The sequence below is a fragment of the Glandiceps talaboti genome, chromosome 8 (assembly GCF_964340395.1).
Source record: "Glandiceps talaboti chromosome 8, keGlaTala1.1, whole genome shotgun sequence".
In the NCBI taxonomy this organism is placed as follows: domain Eukaryota; kingdom Metazoa; phylum Hemichordata; class Enteropneusta; family Spengelidae; genus Glandiceps; species Glandiceps talaboti.
The window spans coordinates 16,978,373-16,991,109 of record NC_135556.1 but is presented as its reverse complement, the minus strand read 5'-3'; the positions used below and the strand labels follow the sequence as shown (position 1 = coordinate 16,991,109).

Genomic DNA, 12,737 nt, shown 5'->3' with positions numbered 1-12,737 from the left:
GAAATAAATGCAACTACAGTAACTTGATAACGTAAATTCAGTTTCTGGAGTACATCACCTTCTGACAAAAAAACAACTTAAAAAGCTTGAGAAACTGACTTTGTTATCTTTCTGTTCTTGCTGAAGGATATATCATGATCTATTGATCAAAGTCCGTCAGCATCCCACAAATGTATAAATTGTGAATAAACTGACTAATACAGTCTGTGTATACAGAGTCCCATCAATGACTAGTAGAGAGGTGATTGAGCTAATTAGTACAATTTAACCTTTTCAAGTAAATGTATGGTTAATTTTTCAATGACCAAAATTTATCAAAAAGCTGCAAAATGTTGCTAGGGCCTTAACGTGCTTTCACTAATACTTAATTCAAGATATTGATCTCAATTGATCCGATGGTTGAGTTTTACCCCTTCTTGTTTTTACAGGTATACCAATGCTAAAGATTATCTACCATGGTTTTGATCATCTTTCACATATTTCAATACCATTACTGGTCTATCATCCAACACAGATCTTACTGGGTGGATTACTGGTTCCCCTAGTTAGACAGTGGATGGTAGGAGCACAGAAATCCAGGTATGCACTCCATGTTTAATGCCACAGTTTGGGGTTGAGTCAGTCAAGGTGTGCTGCATGCCGTGTATTAATACACCTGTTAGGTGCTTGACACACTTAAATCATCAGTTCGGGTGTTCTCTTAGTGTTTAAAGCCCAATGTTTCAATCCTATGGTCTAAGATTACTACTATCTTATCAGTGGAACCATACAGATTACCTTTTGTTCAGAGCTCTGCCAGACAACCGTTTTTTTTCTTCTTTAAATTTTTAATCCTAATCAGAGATAGGGCTTGGATTCACTTGTATAATATACTCAGCACTGTTATGAGGTTGAAACAATGTAGATGTGCACTCTTCATTAATAAAACGTTTATGGTGCTTGTCAATCACTGTACTCTATGTAAGACTCACAAGGACGTCATGATGACAAGAGATTTATCATGTTGTAACTTGTAAGGCCCATGGATAACAGAAAGTGGCATTGTCAGCAAAATACAAGTACATTGCATAGTATATATTATATAATAATTCATAGTAAAAAAAAGTACAGTGTAGTAAAGGTATTATCATATACAATTTAGTTATAAGCCCATGAATAAGCACATTTTCCATCAACTCTGTATCTGGCCCTGAAAACCTAATGTCTAATCTCAGAAATGGACAGTGTGTGTGTGTGTGTGTGTGTGTGTGTGTGTGTGTGTGTGTGTGTGTGTGTGTGTGTGTGTGTGTGTGTGTGTGTGTGTGTGTGTGTGTGTGTGTGTGTGTGTGTGTGTGTGTGTGTGTGTGTGTGTGTGTGTGTGTGTGTGTCCGTGCGTGCGTGCGTGTGCACGCACGCGTGCATGTGTGTGTGCGTGTGTGTGTGTGTGCACACGTGTGCATGTGTATGTGTGCATGTGCGCACTTGTACATGTAATATGTATGTGTGTGTGTGTGTGTGTGTGTGTGTTTTGTGTGCATGATGTATGCCTGTGTGTGAATGCATGTGTGCTTCAAAACATCACATCCTATGATCTTTGAATTAGATATGTAGAAAGAAAGCTTTGGTATACATCAAGTTACTTAATTTATCACTGCTAAATATGATCATTTCCTGACTTGAAAACACAAAATGAAAAGTAGTAGTTGACACATTACAGATCGTCCACATACATCATGATATAAAAACTCCACTTTTACATTGGGTTTTCACACCCTGTGTGCAAAAAGTGAGGATATTGTACATGTTTGTATTTTGTTAGTGAAGATAGTGAGTTGTACAAATCACCCCCCCCTCCCCAGCCCCACATATTTATTAGATTCTAATCTGATCATGGTGCATCTGTCAATCAGCAATATCATTGCACTTCCTTCTCTGAATATCATTCCTATTTATTGCAATGTTCAACAATTCATACCTGACCAAGACTGACATCCATACTAGTTGAAAGCTTTCAGACTGCTATGAACTTTTTATAATGGTGTTAATAATACATGTAAAGGCTTTAACCGAATAAAGGCTGACAGTCGGAACACAAGAAATATCAAGATCAAAATGTAAGTGGCTTTGTAAGCTGTGTTTGGTTCTAAATGTGAGAGTGGAGGCAGTCTATGATAGCCAAAGGGTCCAGTAAGAAAAAAGACCTTGGCTTCAATCTGTTCTGATAGCTTGAGGTCCAATCCAACATTATATTCCATGTCAGTTAGTATTGAATCATTTATTTTATTGACCAAATCTTTTCGGTTTAAGCTTCTTTACAGAGACACTGTTATTATGGATTAAAAATTCAACAACTAAGAAAGGTCATCAACGTGTTTCTTTTAATCTGTAGAAATGTTTGATTCTAGGTGGATAGCTTTTTTTTAATCCTAAAATGTAACTGTGAGTAATGTACTGTAAAACCTTGATATTTTCACCACTAGTAAATTTTGTGTTTTACAGTTTTCAGCTAGTTCCCAAAGATAAATTTTAACTAATTACAGACTGGTACAATCAGTTCATGTACAAGAGGGCACTTTAGTCACTACCATTTTTATTTTTGCGTTCTTGTCTTCTAGCAAAATAAATGAAAATAACTCTTTTAGCTAAAATGTCCAGGTTTACAGTTTTTTTGGCTTTAAATTATCTAGAATGATAAAGTTTTTTGTGACTTCCTACCAATTTATTTTGATTGGTTGATAATGAGAGAATCTTATCTTGTATTCAATCATAGACAGTGATTACTGCAATTACAATCACTTGGTGAAATCACAAACAAGATTTCTTCCTTGTCTATCTGTGGTGTGAAGTGTATGACTGCACCAATATCTATTAAAGTTGCACTAGCTGCAACAGGAATATTTTTTGAAACTTGTTTTGTTAGATAGAATTGACATACTGGTAATATTATAGTACACCCTGAATACTATTGAATCACCTGTTGGTTAACATACCGGTATCTATGTGGCTGTACACATTATATAATGTAATATATCCAATGAAATTGATTTTTTTGGTCTACACCCTAAAATCAGCACCTCACTGTAATCACAAAGTCTACCTGTAGCTGTTCTGCATATAGATGATATCGACCACTACACACTGACTAATTATTGGTATTTTAAAAAGTTTGTTTATTGAGCTTGTGTGACATTGTGGAATCATCCCTAAAGAAGTAAAATAAGTTGACAGTAAAATACATATACACTCTGTGTGTACATTTTCATCGACTCCCGGGTGTATAATGGAATAAATATTTGTAAATACTCGGGCACATGTTTTATTTCTTTCTTGTCTCAATTTCTGCTATCTGTGTATTCTGCTATTTTGTTTGTGAATAAATTATTAAAAACAAGAACTTTTACCTTTTCTGCTGTCTTTTCTTCTATATTAGTCTTTTTCTATTTCTTGATTCAAATATTGTCTAAAGGACGATTTATGGTCACAAACTTTGGACCAAATGTTCATACTGATATGTATACATGAAATAGACCAAGACTGGAAAGTGTGGAAATGCAGTATGTTTGTATCGGATGGCAAACAGTGTGATGCAGTCAATTGTAAATGTGTAGCAGTGTGGAAATGCAGTATGTTTGTATCGGATGGCAAACAGTGTGATGCAGTCAATTGTAAATGTGTAGCAGTGTGGAGATGTAGTATGTTTGTATTGGATGGCAAACAGTGTGGTGCAGTCAATGTGTAGCAGTGTGTCTTCTGTAATATGGGTTTGATCATCGCCATAAACCGCAGCCTCTTTTACGACGCCATTCAAGACACGTCGCCAATATTTATTTCTTATTTCGCAGTTTTGCGGAAGAAATAACGGCTCTGATTTGCGAGAATGGTTTGGATTAAATGGTAATTGGTATAAAATCTTTGTGTGCACAGTATATATGAAAACTCAGAAATAGTTTAAATGTGGAAAAATAACAATGTGTACTAACTCTATTATCGATTCAGAGTTTTTTCATTTCTTCAAAGTCTTTTATGTTCATTGAATTTTAAACCACTAGTGGGGAGTTTTGGGAAATTAATTTTTTACGCGTGGAAAAGACTAGAAAAATGAAATGTATGATATGATGAGTCACAAAATGTTATAAATTAACATTACTGATATGTGAACTCTCTATTGTGAGAAGTCAAATATACTAAAAAATATTCCTGGAAAATGACATTAGTTGACCTGAAAATTCCTTGAAAATCTGAGAAGCTTAGTGACTTGCAGGAACTTGATAGTTATAACCTTCTATGGTTATTGTTTGAAGATGCACAAACTATCTGGAGCACTTTGGGGGCTGTATCTTTGCATAAAATGAATTATTTTACATACTGCTATTGTGCATCATTGAAGTAACTGTGTGTGTATGTGGGGTTGTGAGGTGTGTGTGTGTGTGTGTGTGTGTGTGTGTGTGTGCCACTGTGTGTGTGTGCCACTGAGTGTGTGTGTGTGTGTGTGTATACATTATGTGATGGAAGCAATGTGATGAAAGTGATATCTGATGTACACCAAAATTATTTTCACCAAAAGTGAATCAAATGACTTCAAGATGTCAGAGAGTATAACAAATTATTCTGGAACTGCCCCCACCCCCACTTACACATTTTACAGCTAAGTGTTATATTAATGTTATAATGTTGTGTGATAATATGAACAATGATATGCACTTCCACAAGACAATTTAGCACTTTGATGCAGTAGAGCAAATTAACAGAATAATATTGGCATGGTGAAAACTTACCCATTGCATTATGCATAAGATAGTTGTGAACAGGGTGGTAGTAACCCATAGCAACAGTGACAGTTATCCCTGAGTCAATCTCGATTGTAAAATGCAATATTGCTTAAGGTGGTTGTTTATAAGGTGGTAGTAACCCATAGCAACAGTGAAAACACCTTGTTGTCTCTTACCTCAATCTAGATTACTCTTTTACTATTTGTAAATTTTTTCAACAATGTATACTCTCTATATAAGTTTTATCACTTTTTTGTATAAAAGTTAGTTTTCCTCATATCCTAAAGTCACACAGTATAATCTTAATTCCATGGTAACTATATTGACACCACACACTGACTGACTGATACAACCATGTTCTCATACTTCTAGATCTAAAACACAGTAAAAAATTGTACATTGCATACTAATACAAAAATAGTCTTGCTTGGTTTACTCATAGACCCTACACGAGTAGAGTCTATGGTTTACTAAGCTTGTAAAAAGAAAAGAAACATCATCTCAAGTCCATATCTATACAACTTATCCAAAACTTGACTTCATTATCATAGATGATATGTTTTCAATATTTTCATATTTGTTATTTTTTCATTTCATCATATTGAGCTAAATCACAATCTATATTTTTTGTTGTTCTTCTCTTTACTTATTTTCTCTGCAGTGGTATAGTCTAGTTTACTGCTGGGTCCTATTTGACCAGTCTTCTGCTTACAAACATGGGAAGGTATGGTAGCGGTGTGTGTATTTATACCCTTTTTTTTACCTAATTCCTGTATAGTACATCAACCCACATGAAGAAAACAATAGGGGTGTACCAAAAGTCATGGAAATTTAGGGGTGAAACTTAAAATATCCCTTACCGTATCCTAAATGCTTAAAATAGCAAAAAAAAAAAAGACTATCTTCTTTCAAGTTATTGCATTTACAGGTACAAAATGGAGCATAACTTTCGCAGCATCACTGACTAAAATATTGTCTAATTCTGCTTTGCCTAACTCAGCTTATTTTACACGCATCTTGCCTAACTAAACTCAGCTTTGCCTAACTTTTTGTGATTTATGCATGTAGCAGTGTGCATTGATGTGATTTACAAAACATGTGAAATTAACCATGATATACGTCACTTTGCAACTTACATTCTAACCAACATTTTACATCTTTATCATATAACTTTCTCTGGCAATGTTTACAGCAGCACTGTATGTTGATTTTCTTCAAAAGCAGCCACAAGTAAAATAAAGTATTGCATCTTTCCCACACAAAGTCATGGATGTCTTAAAGTTTCTTATTGTTCCAATATTGGTAAATTGTATTGAAAAAACTTTTGTTATGACAGCAATCTCTGCAACCACGACATAGTAGCATGTAATGTTGATTTTCTTTGAAAGCAGCTACAAGTTCAAATAAAGTATTGTGTCTTTCCTAAGGCTTGGATATAATTTTACAGTGGATTCTTAGTCATTCACTATATGAATTTTTAAAAACCTTCTGTTACGAAAACAATTTTTACAATCACAATATAGTTTTCATGGCTTTCTGATGTGTTTTTTTTTTCCAAGATCTACGAACCAAATCATAACGATTTGTGATTGGTAACTTGATTTATTTATTTACAGCCCAAATGGTCCAATAATGGCTAATGGTGTTGTTGATGCTGTTACTACTGGTGACGTGTAATGACTATATTGAACATACTTTATGTTTGCCATTTATATTTTCTTGGTTTATAGAAGTAATTTTATTCCAGCAAGTTTTCTTTGTGTGACCTATTTTAGAAGTCAAATGTAGGCTAAGGGGCGATCGCACAATGTCGCACAAGCTCAATAACAAACTTTGCTAGGACAAAACCCCTCTCCCTAAACTAACGATCACAAGAGCGACATCGACTCGTTTATATATGATGTAAACTATGGTGGATATTGTAGCAGTCACACCACTATGATCGATGCAATGTAAAAACTTTCACATTAAAATACTACCTGAAATCTAGCTCTGTATATCATATTAGCAGTAAATATTCATCAACTTTAATATCAACATCTCAGTAGTAAATACAGAACCTGTTATCATTGAAAGTGTGAAAGTTTTCAAAATTTGGTTAGAAGTGCAAAAATGAAGTTCAGCGATTCACATTGATACCAGACCCCCCCTCCTCCATTAAATGAACAAAGACCGTTTATTGAGCTTTTATGACATTGTGCAGTCATTTCTAATGGAAATCAGCCCAAAGACTTACCATGATCTTACTCTCTTTACAATCTCTAGTAAGACCATGACAATTTCCGGGGCTAAGCGGAAAGACAACACCTTGATTTTAGATTTTAAAACTCAAATATTTATAATGTATGTAGAATTATTTCTTTTAAAAATCTTTTAAGTATTTCTGTCACAAACTGATCAGGAGGTTTTTGAATGTGATTAGTAACTTTTATGCATTTTTTCCATCCCCTCTCTGTGTACTCAATGGATTAGATAAGTATGTATTGTAGCGTTTCATTTGTATAGTATTTATTTTAACAAATTTGGTGTCTCAAAATGTTTGCCATTTGGCAAAGGAATTCTATAATTTGAATAGATGCCTGATTTTACTGAGGGCATCTACAACTGGTGAAGTGGTGCTATAAAGAAAATGAGGCTGTTTCACAGTATTAGTGGAAATTCTACTTAAATTTTTTTTTATCTTTGGTAATTTATCGGTTGCACTGGTCAACAAAATCTACAAATTCAGGGAGATTTGATTATTCTGTATTTTACTCCTACAGTAATACATGTATATTCACTGTTCACAGGGTTTACACACTTTGTAATAAAAAAGTTTTGGTATTTAAAATCAATCCTGAAAACTCCAGGGAAAATTTGAGTAACTGTCCAAAATGTAATGAACTATAAAATGACAACATGTCACAGTCGTAACTAGTAAACGTTGTGTTAACAATCTGAAGGTGAGATTCAATACCAAATAATATCAAGCAGATGATATTTGTTTTATATAATTAATTACTTGAAAATGGCTTAAAAAATGTATATTAAAGATTATGGACCCGAGATATATCTTTGGTTGCTTAATGAAAAAATGTGGCTGTAGTAACCAGTGCAGGTTATTAAAAGGAAGTGCAATAGAGTTGTAAATGTAAAAGATCATATTCATAATATAAAAGGTATTACAGCTTTAATAATCTGTTTTCACAGTGCTACTGATGATACTTTTTGATGACAGGATTTGAAGTTTTAGGCACTTTAATCATGTTGAAGATTTTTTTTAAATTGGTATAAAGTCCATCATTTTATGTAATTTGATTTTAATGTCATGTAAGCATTTATAAATGGCCATAAGTCCTATCAAAAGAGTTCAGTTTTAATAGTTGATAATGTAAAAGAAAAATGAACAGAGAATGAAAAAATAGATTACGCATGTGTAAATAGAATGATTTGAAGTTCAGCTAAATTTTTGTGGGCGAAATTAACAATACAAACAGGTCAAGCCATGGAATACACTGTGTGTTTCAGTTTTAACTTTTATAAGACAAACTTGAATATGCTCAGGACAAATGTCAAATTATCAAATTTTTCTTTTCAGTGAAAAGGGTTTTCAAATAATTTTGTGTATGTTTAAATTTTGATATAGAATATTGCAGTCTTTTCTCTTACTATGACTGCAGCATGGTAACACTTGTAAAACACTTACTGATTGAATGATTTCACTGGCATGTAATAGTTTGAGATTGTTAAAGCCAATCAGCAAACGTGTTGTATATTTTACAGTACAGGGGTAGTTTCTCACTTTTGCAGCATGGTGATATTACCGAGAAACCTACTTGCATGCATTTTGTCCATAACTTTCACATTCATTCCAAGTCTAGCGTTTTCTATGAATGGTAAAACTAACATCTCTAGAACATATATAGCACAATGCTTTTCACAATTTAGTTAATTTGCATGAGGTCAAAGGTTAAAAGAGTGCATTAAAGGGTCAAGGTTATGACTGCATTGATAATATATTTGACGGACTGATTCTAGTATATGAGAAAAGTAATTTTCAACAAGTTGGGTATATTTGAACTGGAGTGGTGCTCTATGTAGCTCTTTGTAGAATGCCATCACTGATTGGAAAGTGGTTGTTGCCATGGCCATGCACTGTTGTTAACTCATCTATAGAAGACAGCCCAAGAAATGTTACTTCCAATCTGAACATGATAAAAATAAGATGTATGTGGTGTATAAAATGTCAATGTGAAGTCTGTTCACGTTGTAGCATTCATTGGTTTTTACTAAGGTTTACATCAGTAACCACATGTGCACTGGTAATAAGGGATTGGAACGGGAAGGGGTAAAACATGCTCACATTTCCATACCCAAGGTATCGTCTTTTGGTTAAGTATTAAATCCAAGTACAAAAGTTAGGAAATCACATCTACCTACCTGCTGCTCATTTAAAAAAACAACACTAAATGCATAGAAAGTAAAGCAGTTTGTGTTTGCATTCTGTGATGAAAAACTTCAATTTTTATAGTTTCTTGGTAAATTCAAATTGGATCGTAGCCTTCCCATTTCATTCTAAGAATTCAGATTCAATCATTGCAGGTCACAATCCACTGTTATTTTGGTGATGTATTATGTGGTGAAACATCAATATTAAATACTAGTATTGGAATATTCTATCCAGTCACAACTTTTGTGATAGCTTTGTATATTGTATTCACTTTCTTTGTCACTGTGAAAAAAAATGTACAGTTGGTTTATTTTGAATATTTGTACTGCAAATGTAAATGGAATGTTTTCCTTCTTACAATTGTCATCATTTGGAATGGTTAAAAGTACATGTACTGTTTTTATAGGAATATAAGTTGTAAATAAAGGAAGGTAATAAACGGTTGATTTTTTTCTGTGTATTTACTCAAACATCAACGAATGGCATGGAAGATTTATTGTTGAGGGCGCTCTTCAAGATGATGATGATGATGATGACTTTTGGTCTGTGGTAACAAATGTATTGAGTTGCATGGAGTGTGTACTACAGTAAAGTCGAACAAATGCTTGTTTTTTCCTTTGATAAGAGCACAGATGACATGACCTAGATAAATTTAAATACCAGTATGCTGGTATTTTCACGATTGTTTTAATAAACCTGGTAAAAAAAATATGAACAAAGAACATGAACTGTAAAGTGTAGCCACTATTCAGTAATTATATAATTTAAGGGATGGACCTAAAATATTTTGTTTCCCTAAAGTTAAATTGTTGACAATTTTATAAAACTTGTTCTACTTAATTTGCAAGTAAATAGAGTGTGACAGAACAATCAAAGTGAGCCAACAAATAAAACTCGACGATACCCTTAATAATATTCCTATAGTGGTGAAGAACAGAAAAAGGAAAGCAACATGTAATGCACCTGTGGGGGCGCTGTTGTAAACACTATCAATGTATCTTAGGGACCGGACAGAATTTACGGCAGGGGGGGGGGGGGGGCTGGGGAGAAATTGGGGGGGCCATGAAAAAAATGGGAGGCTTGAAGGGGGGGCCATGAAAATTCCCATGGTTTGAAAGGGGGGGCCACGAAATATTTTGTCATTGAAAAAAATTAATATGTTAGAAAATTTAGCATTGCATGAGATAGCACTTGATATCGCCTTTAATATTGAATGTCTACACTTTCATTTATGTATTAAAATGGAAGTGTGTACGTTTGTATGTACCTATTTAGTGAAGCATAAAAACACTACTCAAGATTAATTTGATACACCCTGAATTACACTTATATACTCCAAGTTGTTCACACACACACACTTACACACTTACACACACACATATGTATACATACATACATACATACATACATACATACATACATACATACATACATTTTAGCACTGTGGAAACAGGTTCAGTGTGTAATTACCATCAAGGATACATATATATATATATATATATGGTAATATACTAGCATAGGACCTGTAATTTATGTGTTTAAAAAGTGACCTTTTGGTGAAAAATGTAAATACAAAAACGTCTGGCCAGATTAATTTAGATAGGTGTTTTATTTCTTTCCTTGACACTATTCTTGAGTTTCACTCTCAGACTCACTAGAGTCTGAAGATGTGAGGCAAGACTTGTCTTTCTTTCTATCTAAAACCAGTGAAATTAAACTATTTCCCTCCTCAGCATCATCAAATGCATCTATCTGTACTAAATATTGTAAAGCATTTAGATGTCTGCGTGGTGTTAAGTGTTTTTTCATCAGTGACTTTGCACTAACTTTGGTAGTTGCCTTCTGGCCGTATTTTCCTACAACTTTATCCACAAGTTGCTCACTAAAAACAGTTAACAACAGTCTTTTTGCTTGACTAATTGTTCTTTTCTCTTTCCTTCTTCTTACTTTTCTTTTATTTTCCTTCTTTCTCCTTGTCTTCCTGTGTCGTTCGCTAACAACAACTTCATTCTGTGGGAATCTTCTTGCAATGATGTCACTTGTATGAGAAACATAATTTCTTTGCACTTTCATGAAGTCACAAATGTCTTACATTTACATGTGTATTGGTAATGCATTTGGTGTAGGAAAGTGAAAGCTATATTTGTCAGACCTCAGTGTGCATAAAATCCTTAGTTTGCTAGCACTTCATGACATCACAAATGTCTGACATTCGATAGTTATTGTGTTATGAGTATAAATAGATATTTGAATACACTATGTAGGTGATGTGATGTCCTTAGATACTCCCCACAAATGTCCCCACTACAGTTTTTCACAAATCACGCATGTGAATGTGTGTTTACTCTGTGTCTGTGTTTCTGTGTATGTATCAGTGAATGACAGTTAAAACCACCACATCAAATACCTTGGTATTAAGTGATGACTACTTATGGTGTCTAGTTGGGAAATAAACAAGATTATATCATATGTGTATGATTACATGTATGGTCAAAATGTTTTATTTTGTTTTGTTTTCTAAAAAACTTCCTCTGCAACTACTAAGTTGTTTGGGCTGAAATAGTAACATAATAGTAGTACCAAAAGAAATATTACAGTTGTGCTACAGTAACAAAAAAAAATGTACTCTTTTTAGTTATTGTAGGGGCAGGATATTGTCCACTTTTTTTCTTTTTTTCTTTTTTTTTTTGGGGGGGGGCCCATGAAATTTTTATACTTTTGAAAGGGGGGGCTGTGAAATTTTGGTCACAGTGGATGGGGGGGCCAGGAAAAAAACCAAGTCAAAGATAATTTCTCCCCAGGCCCCCCCCCCTCCGTAAATTCTGTCCGGTCCCTTATTGCATGCTATTTTTGCCACAGATTGTGTTGTCTTGCTATAAGTATTGTGATAGCATTCATGTCAGAGATGAACTTTAAAAGTTGCTGGTATAAGTAATATAAGCAATTAAGATAAACTGATAAGACACATTGCAGATTGTAAAGACTCTCACTGAAATACATGCTCCACATCTATCAAACCAAACATGGTTCGGGAATTTTTCTCGGAAGCACTTTTATTTTCACCAAATATGCACATCATTAAGCTCCTTTCACCTCTGACAATTTTTCATCTGTCATCACAAATATTATCAACCTGCACACACAAACACCTGCTATCCATCAGATGAAAAGTCATCTGTGCTCAGTGGTGTAAACCATATTATTAATTGAACCACAGTCCCCCTATCACAGAGGGACTGTGATTGAACTTTTGTTCCACACACAAACTTGAAAATTGTTATCTGAAATTTTCGACAGTTTATCAACAGATTGACCCACTATTCATGTGTCTACAAGGTCACACAGTCTGTTGATAAAGACTGAAATGTAGTAAAAAATTTCAGGTAACAATTTTCAAATTTGTGTTTAGAACAAAAGTTTAAATCACTACCCATCCATCAGTTTAAATCCTCCGAGCAGCAAAATCAACTTTTTGACCACATGATTTGATTGAACAATCATCCATCTAGAACCTCTCTACAAAGTACCAAGGCAATCAGCACTGCTCAGCAGCTTTTATC

At 34.1% G+C, this 12,737-nt stretch overlaps 1 protein-coding gene across 2 annotated transcripts in view; it reads left to right on the top strand.

Annotated features, from left to right (window-relative positions):
* The window catches only part of LOC144438476 (sodium/bile acid cotransporter 7-like), a 28,144-nt gene extending 21,707 nt beyond the window's left edge, over nt 1–6,437 (top strand). The window contains exons 10-12 of one of the 2 annotated variants that reach the window (XM_078127512.1): nt 429–579; nt 5,410–5,472; nt 6,365–6,437. In XM_078127512.1, coding sequence (XP_077983638.1) covers nt 429–579; nt 5,410–5,422 — 164 coding nt within the window. In that variant the 3' untranslated portion in view covers nt 5,423–5,472; nt 6,365–6,437. Of the gene's footprint in view, nt 1–428; nt 769–5,409; nt 5,473–6,364 lie in introns of those variants that run through there. The other variant, XM_078127511.1, reaches the window with a different exon arrangement.
* The last annotated feature ends 6,300 nt before the right edge of the window (nt 6,438–12,737 follow it).